The sequence below is a fragment of the Dryobates pubescens genome, chromosome 35 (assembly GCF_014839835.1).
Source record: "Dryobates pubescens isolate bDryPub1 chromosome 35, bDryPub1.pri, whole genome shotgun sequence".
Taxonomy (NCBI): Eukaryota; Metazoa; Chordata; class Aves; order Piciformes; family Picidae; genus Dryobates; species Dryobates pubescens.
In genome coordinates this window covers 2,065,319-2,079,055 of record NC_071646.1, presented here as the reverse complement: position 1 = coordinate 2,079,055, position 13,737 = coordinate 2,065,319, and the positions used below count along the sequence as shown (strand labels likewise).

Genomic DNA, 13,737 nt, shown 5'->3' with positions numbered 1-13,737 from the left:
GTCCCCCGGCGCTGACCCAGCGGACCCCGCTCCAACCCATCCCTGCCGGAGAAAGGGCCAACGAAGCCCGAGAGCATCACCCCCCGCCCCCAGCCACCAGCATCCCCCCGGGGTTTGCATCATCCTGCCGAAAAGTGGGGCAGCCCCTGGGCTGCGCGGCGCAGACCTCCCGGCCACGAGTGCCGCTGACCCCCGGGCGGCGGCGGCGAGCCTGATGCACCAACGGGAAGAACCGAGCGAGGAACACCCCCCCACACCCCCCCCGAGCCCCTTTTGCTCTGCTGCCACCCATCTCTGCGAGCTCCAGGAGCCATAAATCAGTGCCAGCCTTCCAGACTAAGGCACTGCCAGTTGTCCCTTCCCTGGCTGAGAAGCACAGGCTGGTTTGTGGGGAGGTGGGGGTGGGGGTGGTTGATGTTTTCCAGCCAGAGCAGTTGATGCTTACGCAAAAGGTCTCCTCTAGAGGATGGGTTTATAAATATTTCACCTACTTTAGCTAGGGAAGACTTTAGCAATTTTTAGAACACTCTTTCCAGGCAAAGCAGAATCGATGGAGCTCAGCCATGAGAGCTCCAGGTCTGCACACCCAGGGCCCTTTCCCCATGCCAGCAGGCCCTGTCCCTGGACTCACCCCTCCAGTGACCCATGCCCAAGGAATGCTGCTCCAGGGGCTTGCAGGAGCTCATTTCCACCTGGACATTGCTTAATGTTTAGCCAGCCCAAATTGCATCCAGGTCCTTCCTCTTCCCTGCCTGTGGCATCCACGGGAGCCTTCCCAGGGGGTGAAGAGAGCAGGATCATGTCCTCATCCTGCCACCAAAGGGCACAAAATGGCTGTGGAGCAGGGGGGCAGTAAGCCCCTGATTGTCCCCCCCCCCCCAGGGGGAAATGAGGCTCTCAACAAGCAGCACCTGGAGGTGGTGAGCAATCAAAGAGCATCTCAGCTGCCCCAGGGTGAGGAAGCAAAGTTGTTGCCCTGGTTTAGTGCTGGGGAAACTGAGGGCTAGAAAGGAATGAGGAGCATTGCTCCTGCACACCAGGTGAGTCAACAGCATGGCTGGAAGCTGAGCTCCATCATTAGGTGATAGAAACCATCTTCCTCAGCAGCCTGGATGGAGAGGTTGATGGGAGCCACAGCCTCAGGCTCTCCCTACCTCTGAGAAGCCACTGCCACACCATCCCCAGCTCCTCTTCCCCATCCATGAGTGGAGGCAAAACAGCACAAGACAGGAGAGATTGGGGCAGTAAAGGCCTTCCCACCAAGATGCTGCTGGGAAGGTCATCTCCTGACCCTCTCTGTCCATACAGCTCCTCGTGGGTGGAGCTGAAGCTGCTGCTGAAACAGCAGATCCTTGCTTGCCACACACCAGGTGCCATGCCCCATGGAAAAGGCTGCCATGGCTTTACCTCTGCTTCCCCTGGACCACATTCTTGACCTCAGCCTTGACCTTGGCTCTCCTTTGCTGGAGCTGCCCTCTACTCTTGGCTTCCCTTGCTGCATCACCACTGCCTGGTAGAATCAGCTCTCAGGGCTGTGAATAGAATTAACCAGGTTGGAAGAGACCTCAGAGCTCATCCAGTCCAACCTCTGGACCCAACACCATCTCATCAACTAAACCATGGCACCCAGCAGCCCATCCAGGCTCTTCCTAAACACCTCCAGGGATGGGGACTCCACCACCTCCCTGGGCAGCACATCCCCATGGCCAATCTCTCTTGCTGGGAAGAAATTCATCCTCACCTCCAGCCTGAGCCTCCCCTGGCACAGCTTGAGACTGTGCCCTCTTGTTCTGCTGCTGCTTGCCTGGGAGAAGAGCCCAACCCCCAGCTGGCTACAACCTCCCTTCAGGCAGTTGTAGAGAGCAGTGAGGTCTCCTCTGAGCCTCCTCTTCTCCAGGCTAAGCAACCCCAGCTCCCTCACAGGAGAGGCTGAGCTGGCTTTCCCAGCTCTAAAATGGCTGAGCAAAGCTTCCCTTCCCCTCCCCCCCTCCCACCTTTGCAGGTCCAGCCTAGATGGAAAGGCAGCATCCAAACCAGCAGAGGTTACAGCCACAATCCCTCAGCCCACTCCAGCGAGCACTGACCCCCAGCAGCCCCTACCCTTGCTCCCAGGGGCAGGAGGAGCACAACACAACCTCCCCCCCCCCCCCCCCCCCCCCACCAGGAGCTGCTTGCAAATAAGGGAGGGAGCGTGGGTGGGTTAGTCAGCAGAAGAACACACAGCTCCCTTCTGGCACACCACACTCTGGAGCCCAGATCTTGAGAGGCAGCTGATAAAAAATGCAAGCCACAGGACTATGAGTAAATGCAAGGCCCAGAATTAGCTTCTCCAGGAGGCACTTCAGGGCTGTTTTCCAAACTGAAATCAATGTTGTGCTTTGCAATGAATTAAACACCCACAGCTGAACTTCTTCTTTCTTTTATGGGTTGGGGTTTTTTTGCCTTTTTTTTCCCCCTCCCCCTCCCTGGTTTTTAAATTTTGGGTTTGCTGCAAAAGCTGCAAAGTTTGGAGGCATGAAGGAAGGAGCAGCAGAGCAGCAGGGTGGCAGAGGGGCAGCGAGGGCTCGGTGCGTGCCCCCCCGGGGGGCTGCTCAGGAAGGGCTTCACCAGCCCTGGGGAGCCACCTGCAGAGCGTCATAGGAATCGGTCAGGGTTGGAAGGGACCACCAAGGATCAGCCAGTTCCAGCCCCCCTGCCATGGGCAGGGACACCCCACACTAGATCAGGCTGCCCAGAGCCTCATCCAGCCTGGTCCAGGGCCTCAACCACCTCCCTGGACAACCCATTCCAGGGCTTCACCACTCTCATGGGGAAGAACTTCCTCCTCACCTCCAGCCTGAATCTCCCCACCTCCAGCTTCATTCCATCCCCCCTGGTCCTATCACTCCCTGAGCTCCTGAGCAGTCCCTCCCCAGCCTTCTTGCAGCCCCCTTCAGATCCTGGAAGGCCACAATGAGGTCACCTCAGAGCCTTCTCTTCTCCAGCCTGAACAGCCCCAACTCTTTCAGTCTGTCCTCACAGCAGAGCAGCTCCAGCCCTCTGCTCATCCTCCTGGCCCTGCTCTGGACACCTTCCAGCACCTCCAGATCCCTCTTGCAATAGGGGCTCCAGAACTGGAGGCAGTACTCCAGGTGGGGTCTCCCCAGAGCTGAGCAGAGGGGGAGAATCCCCTCCCTTGCCCTGCTGGCCACACTTCTCTTGCTGCAGCCCAGGCTCTGCTTGGCTCTCTGGGCTGCAAGTGCACACTGAGAGCTCCTGCTGAGCTTCTCCTCCCCCAGCACCCCCAAGGCTCTCTCCTCAGGGCTGCTTTCCAGCCAGTCCCTGCCCAGCCTGGATTTGTGCCTGGGATTGCCTGCACCCAGCTGCAGGACCCTGCCCTTGGTCTTGTTGAACCTCCTGAGGTTGGCTTGTGCTCACCTCTCCAGCCTGTCCAGGTCAGGCTTCCTGTGGCTTTGCAGGTTTCCAGGGCAGCAGGAGGCTCCAGCAGGGATTTTTTCTCCCCACTCTCTCAGCCAATCTTCCCAGCCAGTGGAGCAATCCCTGCTCTACCAGGAGGGATCCTGGCAGCGAGGGCTCCTTCCACCCCTGAAGGCGGCTGGGGCTCGGCTTCGCTGCCAGGATGCTGGCAGCACTTCTCTCAGCCCAGGCTCATCAGAGTGGGGAAATTCACTTCTAGGAAGAGTTTTTCCATGGCTTTCCTTGGGGCAGAATGAGCTGAGGCTGCACAGGGTGGGCTTGGGCCAGCAGGAGCCTGGGGAGAGGCTCCTTCAAGGCTTTTGGCAGGGTTTGGGTTGGTAGCTGGGGCTGAGATGCTGTTGAACGTTCTCCCTCCTTGTGGAACAGTGTCTCCCCTGTCCCCCTTTTGCCAAGAGGCCACAAAGGGCAAGTCTGAGCTGACCCTTTCAGGGCTGTGAGGATGATGAGGGGGACTAGAACATCTCTGTCCTGAGGGGAGGCTGAGGGGCTTGGGGCAGGCTGCCCAGGGAGGTTGTGGAGTCTCCATCTCTAGAGTCCTTCCCAACCCCACCTGGACATCGTGATCCTGAGCACCCTGCTTTGGCTGACCCTGCTCTGGCAGAAGGGTTGGACTGGATGACCTCCAGAGGTCCCCTTCCAACCCCTAACATTCTGTGTGGTCCTGGGAAACCCCAAGACATCATCCCAGCAAGCAGGGCTGCTGATGGGCCAAGGAGCTGCCCCTGCACTCGGAGGCAGGCACACCAATGCCTCTCAGCAGCTGTAACTCAGCCCAAACCTCCCCCACCAAGCAAGGTGGAGCAGGTAAGAAACCAAGCCACTGGACCTCCCTGGGAGAAGACACAATGTGGTGTTCCTTATGAGGCAGGGGAAGCTCTCCATGGCACAGGCTGTGTTGTTCTAGGCTGTGTGCAAGCTGCTCAGCACAAGCAGGCCAGGCAGCAGAGCAGAGAGGTGCTCACCCCTTGCATTTCAGGGTCAAGGGAGTTTCAAAACACTCCATGTGATTCAGAGAGCTTGGCTCCACTTCTAGGGCAAACATTAGCTCAAGATCTTGGCCCAGTTGTTACAGATCCTGTAACACCTGTCTGAAAGGAGGAAGCTCTCACCTGCTTGTCCTTCTACCATCCAAGTGAAACAATTCAGCTTGGCTGAGCTGGGAGCAATCTGCTTCCTCCTTTGCTGCACTCAGAACTGCAGCAGGGGAAAGGCAGACAACCAGGCTGAGCCTCCCCCCCCCCCCCCATAAAAAGCACTTAATGGAGTTTAATGACACACAAATAAGCTCAGGAAGGGCAGCAGGGCTCATCCTGGCTTTGCAGATCCACTGAGGGGTGTGGGGAGTGCTGGGAGTCCTGGCTGCAGCATCCTCATGAGGCAGAAGGGCCAAGGGCCATGGAGTGGGGAGGCTGTGGTGATTTGGGGGGCTGGGAGCATCCAGACACTGGGTCAGGTCCATGAGTGGAGGAGCACAGAGCTGCTCAGGGTTGGAAGGGACCTCAAGGCACAGCCAGTTCCAAGCCCCCTGCCATGGGCAGGGACACCTCACACCACATCAGGCTGCTCAGAGCCACATCCAGCCTGGCCTTACACACCTGCAGGGATGGGACCTCCTGCACCACCTCCCTGGGCAACCTGTGCCAGTGTCAAGGATGTGGCCTGGGCCAGGCTGGTGGCACTCACGTGGACCCAGCACCAGCAGCTCCCACTGCCACGGGACTGGAGGGATGACAGCAGCAGATGGAGGAACTGGTTTGGCCAACTGCTTGTTACTGGGGATCTGCCCATTGCCAGTGCCTGAGGGTGACTCAGGCAGGTTGGGCACAGGCTGCCAGTGCAGCCTGGGGAGGGGATGCCCCCTTCCCTAATCCAGCTGCCCACCATCTGTGGTTTCACAGGCCAGGTCTGGCTCCACAGACCCCACAGGTGTCCCCCCCCCTCCACCCCTGGCTCCTGCCAGCTCCCCCAGGCCCAGGGGGATGCAGCTTCTCCTCAGCACCAATGGGGCAGAGAGCAGGAAGGTGTCCAGGGGGTTGCTGTGCCAGAGAGCTCTGATCTCAGGGGGCTTTCAGCAGCCAGAGCTCTCCTGTCCCTTCCCCAGCCCTGTCCTTCAGCTGCTTTGCAGCCTTGGGCTGGGCACGTCAGCTCAGGGCTTTATTTACCTGCCAGGCTTGTGGCAATATTTGTTCAGGGCATTAGGATCCACACAAGGCACCACAGAAACATTTTCCTATTGCACAGAAGTTCCTGAGCTCCTCTGTGCCAACCTTCTGCAAAGGTCAGGTGCTGGAAAACTCCTCCTGCACCGAGGCTGTGCCTGGCAGGTGACTACAGCTGGCTGAGAACTGCCCTGCCAGCAGGAGGGGAGAGGCAAAGCCTCCTGGAGCTGCTCAGAAATGCTGTGGGAAGGCAAAGGGATGGCACAGAAGGGCATGGGATGGCACAGCAGGGCATGGGATGGCACAGCACACTTCCTGCCTCCCCTACCACAGAGCAACTCACTGCTTGGGACCTGTGAGTTTGGGCCATCAGATACCTGCCTGGCATTCAAAACCAAAGGCTTCCCTCCTCCTTCTCTTCCCAGAATCATGAAGGTAGGAAATGCCCTCAGAGATCATCCAGTCCAACACCAACCCAACCCCACCATGGCCACCAAACCCTGGCCCCAAGTGCCATGGTCACAGGTTTCACAAACCCCTCCAGGGATGGGGGCTCCGCCACCTCCCTGGGCAGCCTGTGCCAAGCCCTGAGCCCTCTGGCAGTCAAGAAATTCTTCCTAATCACAGAATCCCCAAGGTTGGAAGGGACCTCAAAAGCTCATCAAGTCCAACCTGGCACCCAACACCTCCTGCCATGTCCCATCCCCTCTTGATCTCCAACCTAACCCTCCCCTGGCACAGCTTGAGGCCATTTCCTCTCCATCACCTGAGACCAGGGAGAAGAGCCCAACCCCCACCTCCCTCCCTCCCTCCTCCTCTCAGGGAGCTGTGGAGAGCAATGAGGTCTCCCTTCAGCCTCCTCTTCTCCAGACTAAACCTCCACCCCCAGCTCCCTCAGCTGCTCCTCCCCTGCTCTCCTGTCCTACCAAAGGGGGAAGAAGAGGCAAATTACCTCCAAATCCCCAAATTCTCCTCCAGCCAGCTAAGTTTAGTGTCCAACCTTCAGGCTTTGGTTCACACAACTGCTGAGGCCACACCTTGAGCCCTGTGTCCAGTCCTGGGCTCCTCAGGTCAGGAAAGAGGTTGAGCTGCTGGAAGGTGTCCAGAGAAGGGCAACAAAGCTGGGGAGGGGTCTGGAGCACAGCCCTGGGAGGAGAGGCTGAGGGAGCTGGGGTTGCTTAGCCTGGAGAAGAGGAGGCTCAGGGGAGACCTTCTTGCTCTCTCCAGCTCCCTGAAAGGAGGTTGTAGCCAGGTGGGGGCTGGTCTCTTCTCCCAGGTCAACCAGCACCAGAACAAGAGGACACAGTCTCAAGCTGTGCCAGGGGAGGTTCAGGCTGGAGGCGAGGAGAAAGTTCTTCCCAGAGAGAGTTGTTAGCCCTTGGGATGTGCTGCCCAGGGAGGTGGTGGAGTCCCCATCCCTGGAGGTGTTCAAGAGGGGACTGGATGTGGCCCTTGGTGCCATGGTTCAGTCAGGAGGTGTTGGGTGCCAGCTTGGACTTGATGATCTCTGAGGCCTCTTCCAACCTTGGTGATTCTGTGACTCTGTGAACCACCAACCTCAGGCATAAGAAGGAAATGAGCAGAGCCACCAAGCAAGGCAGGAGACACAAACCAGACCCAGCCTGAGAGACAGAGATCACCTTTTATTCTTGCCTCTTTGTTTTTTTGGCTACCTTTCCATCCATCCCAGAAACCAACAAAACAAACCCAACTTTCCCTCTCTTTCCCTTTCTCCTTCTCCCTTTCTCTCTCTCTCTCTCTGTATATACATATAAAAATCATTGCTTCTCTTGGAATAAACCTTTCCAACCACTCCTTTTTGCAACACAGCCTTCTGCTTGTGGCCCACCAGTGACACAGATTGTTGGGATCCTGGAAACAAAGCACACCAGGAGAAATGTTCACAGTAGGTGCAGCCTGGCCACCTGCATTGAAGGGGTCTGGGGTTGTTTTTGCCTGCTGAGGAGGAATGAAGGCAATGGAGCAAGCAGAAAGTGGGACCCAAAGTAGCTGTGCCCCAGGCATTGCTGGGAGGAGCCATCCAAACCCACTCCTGGCAAGACTTGGGGCTGCAGAGCCCTGCCCAGGGAGGTGGTTGAGGCTCCATCCCTGGAGATACTCAACAGGGCTCTGAGCAACCTGCTCTAGTGGAGGATGTCCCTGCTGACTGCAGGGGGCTTGGACTGGATGAGCTTTGGAGCTCCCTTCCAACCCAACCCATTCTAGGACTCTATGGCAATGGTTTGGCACAGCTGGAGCAGCTTGGGCAGGCAGAGCCACAGCACTTTGAACCTCAGGGAGTCCAGGACCAAGAGCTGGAGGAGCTTGGAGGACCTGCTCTGAACCTCAGGGAGTCCAGGACCAGGAGCTTGGAGGACCTGCTCTGAACCTCAGGGAGTCCAGGACCAGGAACTTGGAGGACCTGCTCTGAACCTCAGGGATTCCAGGACCAAGAGTTGTAGGATCTTAGAGGACCTGCTCTGAACCTCAGGGATTCCAGGACCAAGAGCTGGAGGAGCTTGGAGGACCTGCTCTGAACCTCAGGGAGTCCAGGACCAAGAGGGATTCTGTGGGGAAGAGCAGGGCACCCTCTGCTTGAGGCTTCTGTAAGCTGGGGAATCCAAGGGCTTGTGGTCCTCAACAACCCAACCAGGCCCTGTGGTCCTCAGGGAGCCTTGGACACTACTCAGGAGATGGAGAACTTGGCTCCCAGCCCCCACTGCAGCCAGCCTGCAGCTCCTTTTCCTTGCAGCCAGGAAGGTGCTGGTGGGCAGTGTGCTGTGGGAGGTCAGAGGCTTGGGGCTCTGCCAGGCACCACATGCAAGAGCTGCAGGGGAGAGGGGGCTTGGAAGTCAACCCTCAGCTCAGTGGGGCACCAAATATTTACCCCCACTCTCAGCCTCCTGAACAGCAATCAAGCACCCAGGGGGACAAAAGGGTTATCTGGAATGAGGCTGTTGGCAGGGCAGGAGGTCAACAAATTGAAGTGTCCTCTAAGGGAGGGCTGGGGGGAGGAAAGGCAAAGGCTGCACAAGAACAAACAGCAGCTACCAGGCTCCTTTGGCTCTGCCTGGACCTGGGCAATGCAGTCCTGTCCCCATGGTCACTGCTAGGGCACTTCCCCCACAGGTGACCTTCACCACCAGCTGCAAGAGCTCTCTGATGGGGGAAAAACCTGAGACCACAGCAGCCTGGAGGTCTGCTGGGCTCCAACCCCTCCTGACAGTGGGGACAGCTTAGCTGGGCTTCAGAGACTCACAGGATGGGTTGGGTTGGATGGAACCTGAAAGCTCAGCCACTTCCAACCCCCTGCCATGGGCAGGGAGCCTTCCCACCAGCCCAGGTTGCTCAGCCTGGCCTTGAACACCTCCAGGGAGGAGGCAGCCACAGCCTCCCTGGGCAGCCTGTGCCAGTGCCTCCCCAGCCTCCCTGCCAGGATTTTCTTCCTGATCTCCAGTCTCAATCTGCCCTCCTCAAGCTCCTATCCATTCCCTTTTGTCCTGTCACAGGAAGCAGTCTCAGTCCCTGGGGATGGCAATGCCAGCCAGGAAAGCTGCACACAGGCAGCTCCTGACCTGGCTTCTGAGGAGCAGGTGCAGGGGGTTCCTGCTCCCCTCTGCCCCCAGCCCACAGCAGGGGTCTGGCCCAGCCTGGCCATGCCAGCAGCCATGAGCTGGCCTGCCTGCTGAGCTCCTCATTCCTGCTGGGAGCTGGATCCCATCAGGCCAAGGCAATGCCTGCAGAACATCCCTTTGTGGGAGAAGAGTGTGGGAGAGCTCAGACTCTGCACCTCCCCTTGGGAGCTGCCCCCTGCTGCAAAGCCCCAGGCAGCAGGAGCTGGGGGGAGGAAAGCAGAGGGAACAAGGACCCTAAAGGAGGGAGATCTGAGTCACTGGTGGCTGCTGGCTGCTCAGGCTCTCCCCTATCAAATGGAACCAATTAATGAAGAATTCAGCCTGCTGCATGCTGGAGAAGGGAACAGGGCAGGGCTGGGCAAACCTCAAACCACGCAGACGTCTGGATGCTTGTCTAGGACAAAGGCAAAGGAGCAGCTTTGGGCCCAGGCAGGAAGCTCAAGAGGGAGCATCGAGCACTGGCACAGGCAGGACTCGCCCCAGAAGCTCTGGGGGCATCCACATTGATCCTCAGGCTCTGCATTCTCCACGGGGTGACAGAAGAAATGCTGCCCAGCAGGGCAGAGAGGGACAGGGCAGAGCAGAGAGGGTCGGAGCAGGGCAGAGAGGGACAGAGCAGGGCAGAGCAGAGAGGGGCAGAGCAGAGCAGAGAGGGGCAGAGAGGGGCAGAGAGGGGCAGAGAGGGGCAGAGAGGGGCAGAGAGGGGCAGAGAGGGACAGAGCAGAGAGGGACAGAGCAGAGCAGAGAGGGGCAGAGCAGAGCAGAGAGGGACAGAGCAGGGCAGAGAGGGGCAGAGCAGGGCAGAGCAGAGAGGGACAGAGCAGAGCAGAGAGGGGCAGAGCAGAGCAGCTCTGGCTCCCTGCTCCATGGGCAAAAGGCAGCATGGAGAAGCCAGCAGCCCCTGAGTGATGCCTCAGACCATCTGCATGCCCTGCCAATGCCAGTGCCAGGTGATGACCCCAGTGCCCTGCCAAGTCCTGAGTGTCTTGGCCACCTCCAGGGGCTGGAGGGCGGAGGACAAGGCAGCTGGGACAGCCAGGAACAGGATGTGACTGTCCCACAGCAGGCTTCTTGCAACACCCCACACACACCTGAAGCTGCTTCAGGCTGGGTTTGCAGGCTGTGGGGGAGAGGTGCAGCAGGGCCTCTCTGCTCAGGATGGAGTTGGCAGCATCCTGAGGTGTATGGGGGGAGAAGGAAATGCAGCAGGAGCAGTCCTTGGCCAGCAAAGCATGCTCAGATCTGCACATCCCCCTCCCCAGCCCCACAGCACCCATCCCAGGCAGGGCTGCTATGCTCTGGAGCTGGCTACAAACACAGAGGCCAGGCAAGGAGGTTTGAGGGAGGATTTGCTTCTCCTCAGGTCTATTTCTGGTGCCCACAGCTGAGCTGTGGGAGGTTTGGCACCTCTCCCCCCTTCCTCTGGGTAGAAATGCTCTGAGGGTGTGCAGCACTTTGGTACTGTGAGAGGCTGCACAGCTCAGGATCAGCCATGGGGTGGGGGGAGATGCCAGCTGGGAACTGCATCCTGCCCCCTGTGACAAGGGCAGAGAGGGTCAGGGGCTGGGGGGGTGCCAGGCTCAGCAGTGGGCAAGGAGCTGCTCCACCAGTGCCTGGCAAAGGCTGGCTGAAGGGCTTGGCACAGCAAGGGGAGGCAGCAGGGGGCTGATGCTCGGCTGGCCCCACTCCTGCACAGCCCCAGCAGCAGGCACCTGCACCCTGGGCTGGCTGAGCTTCAGCTCTCAGCTCAGGACAGCCCTGGGGAGCAGGCAGCTGACTGGACTTGGAAGCACAAGGGTGGCAAGGAGGGGAGGGTGAAGCAATGGGAAGCCCTCTCCTGCCAGCTGCTCCACTCTTGTCAGGATCCAGGTACCAAGGTGGGGAGAGAAAAGAGTTACACAGGCAAAGGAAAGGGCAAAGGAGGGGAGGCTGCCCTGGCTTTGTGCAGGCCCTCCAGTGCCAGGCTGGGTGATGCCCCTGACTCATAGCATGGCTGCAAAGTGTCCCCCCAGGAAGCAGAGGGTGCAGAGCAGGTCTGAGCAAAGCTACACCTTCAGAAATGCCTACCTGGGCCTCATGATGCCCTCCACAGCCCAGCTCTGGGGGTGCCACCCTCTGCTCACAGCCCTCCCCATGCCCAGCTCTGGGGGTGCCACAGCCCTCCCCATGCCCAGCTCTGGGGGTGCCACAGCCCTCCCCATGCCCAGCTCTGGGGGTGCCACCCTCTGCTCACTGCCCTCCCCCTGCCCAGCTCTGGGGGTGCCACAGCCCTCCCCATGCCCAGCTCTGGGGGTACCACAGCCCTCCCCATGCCCAGCTCTGGGGGTACCACTCTCTGCTCACAGCCCTCCCCACGCCCAGCTCTGGGGGTGCCACCCTCTGCTCACAGCCCTCCACATGCCCAGCTCTGGGGGTGCCACAGCCCTCACCCTGCCCAGCTCTGGGGGTGCCACAGCCCTCCCCATGCCCAGCTCACCCTGCCAGCTGGGGCAGTCCAATGCCCAAGGCAGCTCCTGGCCAGAGCACCTGCACCCAGCGTGGCAGCTCAGGTCTGATGAGGGCAACATGAAACCAGGATGGGGGAAGCTGGGGGGTGGGAAAAAGGCCCCAGGCCCACCAAGAGCAGCTGCTGGGGGCCGGGGGGGGCCGGGCAGGGGCCAGCCTGCAGCCCTGCAGCGTGGTCCTGCTGGCGGCGGTGGCTCTGCGGCGGGTCAGGTGGGAGCGAGCTGCTGTCTCCTTCCTCGGGGCTTTAATCTCCATGGTGACAAAGGGAGCAGGAGATCCGAGTCTAAAATATGCTCTGCCTCCTGTTCTTCCCTCGGGCTGAGGGAGGAAGAAAGAGAGGAAGAGCTGGGTCAGAGCAGCACCCTGCAGGGAGGCCGAGCCCTGGGGTGCTCGGCGCGAGGACACTGAGCCCATGGTGTCTGCAGGGGCAGCTGTGCCTCAGGGCACTCAAAGGGCACCTTGGTGCCACCCTAGGTGACCAGCAAGGATGCCCCAAGGGTACTAAAGCAGGCAGCATGGAGCAGGTTTGGGTTTTCCCTAGGCAGAAGGCCCTGGCAGTAAGCTTGGTGTCGGCACCACCTGTGGCACCAGCTGGGGGAGCTCAGTGGGGGTCTCCCCCGTCCTACCTGACTGCTGGAAGGCTGAGCCTCGGTGGCCAGGGTCCTTCTGAAGCTGGATCTCCTTCAGGGAGAAGATGGAGGCATCTAGGCAGAGGGGGGAGAAAGGGAGGGCTCAGCTGAGCTGGCTAAGCAAACCTGGAGCCAGCCCCCAAGAGCAGCGCTGCAGCCCAGCACAGCTTTCCCCTCACTCCTTGTCCTTCCCAAACTCTTTCTGGCTCTTGCAACCACCAGGCTCCCACCCCAGGAACACCTCTACATGAGCAGAGAGGCTGCAAGCCACCACCACCACCATCACCACCATAGAATCACAGAGCTGTCAGGCTTGGAAGGGAGCTCAAGGCTCAGCCAGTTCCAACCCCCTGCCATGGCCAGGGACACCTCACACCACAGCAGGCTGCTCACAGCCACAGCCAGCCTGGCCTGAAACACCCCCAGGGATGAGGCTTCCACCACCTCCCTGTGGGCAGCCTGTGCCAGGCTCTCACCACCCTCATGGGGAAGAACTTCTTCCTCACAGCCAATCTCAATCTCCCCACTTCTGGTTTTGCTCCATTCTATTTTTTTCCACCACCACCATCACCACCATCTCCATCTCCACCTCCACCATCACCTCCATCACCACCATCTCCATCTCCACCTCCATCACCACCATCTCCACCTCCACCTCCATCACCACCATCTCCACCTCCACCTCCATCACCACCATCTCCATCTCCACCTCCATCACCAGCACCACCACCTCCATCTCCACCTCCACCTCCATCTCCACCTCCACCTCCATCACCAGCACCACCACCTCCATCTCCACCTCCACCTCCATCACCACCATCTCCACCTCCATCACCACCATCTCCATCTCCACCTCCATCACCAGCACCACCACCTCCATCTCCACCTCCACCTCCATCTCCACCTCCACCTCCATCACCAGCACCACCACCTCCATCTCCATCTCCACCTCCATCTCCATCACCAGCACCTCCATCTCCACCTCCATCATCACCTCCACCACCACCACCCTCCTCCCCGGGGTGCACAGCAGCTCTGCTCCGGGCGCCCCCTGCCGGCGGAGCTCAGCACTCACTGTCAGGCAGGAGCTGGATCCTCTCCCCCAGGCTCTTGAAGTAGGGATGCCGCAGGGCTGCCTCCGCCGAGATCCTGCCTTTGGCTTCGTACTGCACAAAGCCCCAGAGCAAGGCAGTTAGCTGTGGCCTGCAGGGGCCAGCTGGCACTCCTTGGGCACACTGTGTCCAGGCCAGGGGGGCCGGGCAGGCGCTCCCCAGTGCCGCTGGCACGGGCTGCGTGGCCGCGGCCGTGTCGTACCTCATGGCTCAGCAGCTC

General features: G+C 59.7%; 1 protein-coding gene across 2 annotated transcripts in view; it reads right to left on the bottom strand.

The window, feature by feature from the left end:
* Nucleotides 1-11,933: 11,933 nt before the first annotated feature.
* CDK18 (cyclin dependent kinase 18) overlaps nt 11,934-13,737 on the bottom strand; it is a 35,684-nt gene continuing 33,880 nt past the window's right edge. For both annotated transcript variants that reach the window (XM_054176268.1, XM_054176267.1), the window contains exons 14-16: nt 13,481-13,571; nt 12,403-12,480; nt 11,934-12,094 (exon numbers count right to left, since the gene is read on the bottom strand). In XM_054176268.1, the coding sequence (XP_054032243.1) occupies nt 12,060-12,094; nt 12,403-12,480; nt 13,481-13,571 (204 nt within the window). In that variant the 3' untranslated portion in view covers nt 11,934-12,059. The remainder of the gene's footprint in view (nt 12,095-12,402; nt 12,481-13,480; nt 13,572-13,737) is intronic.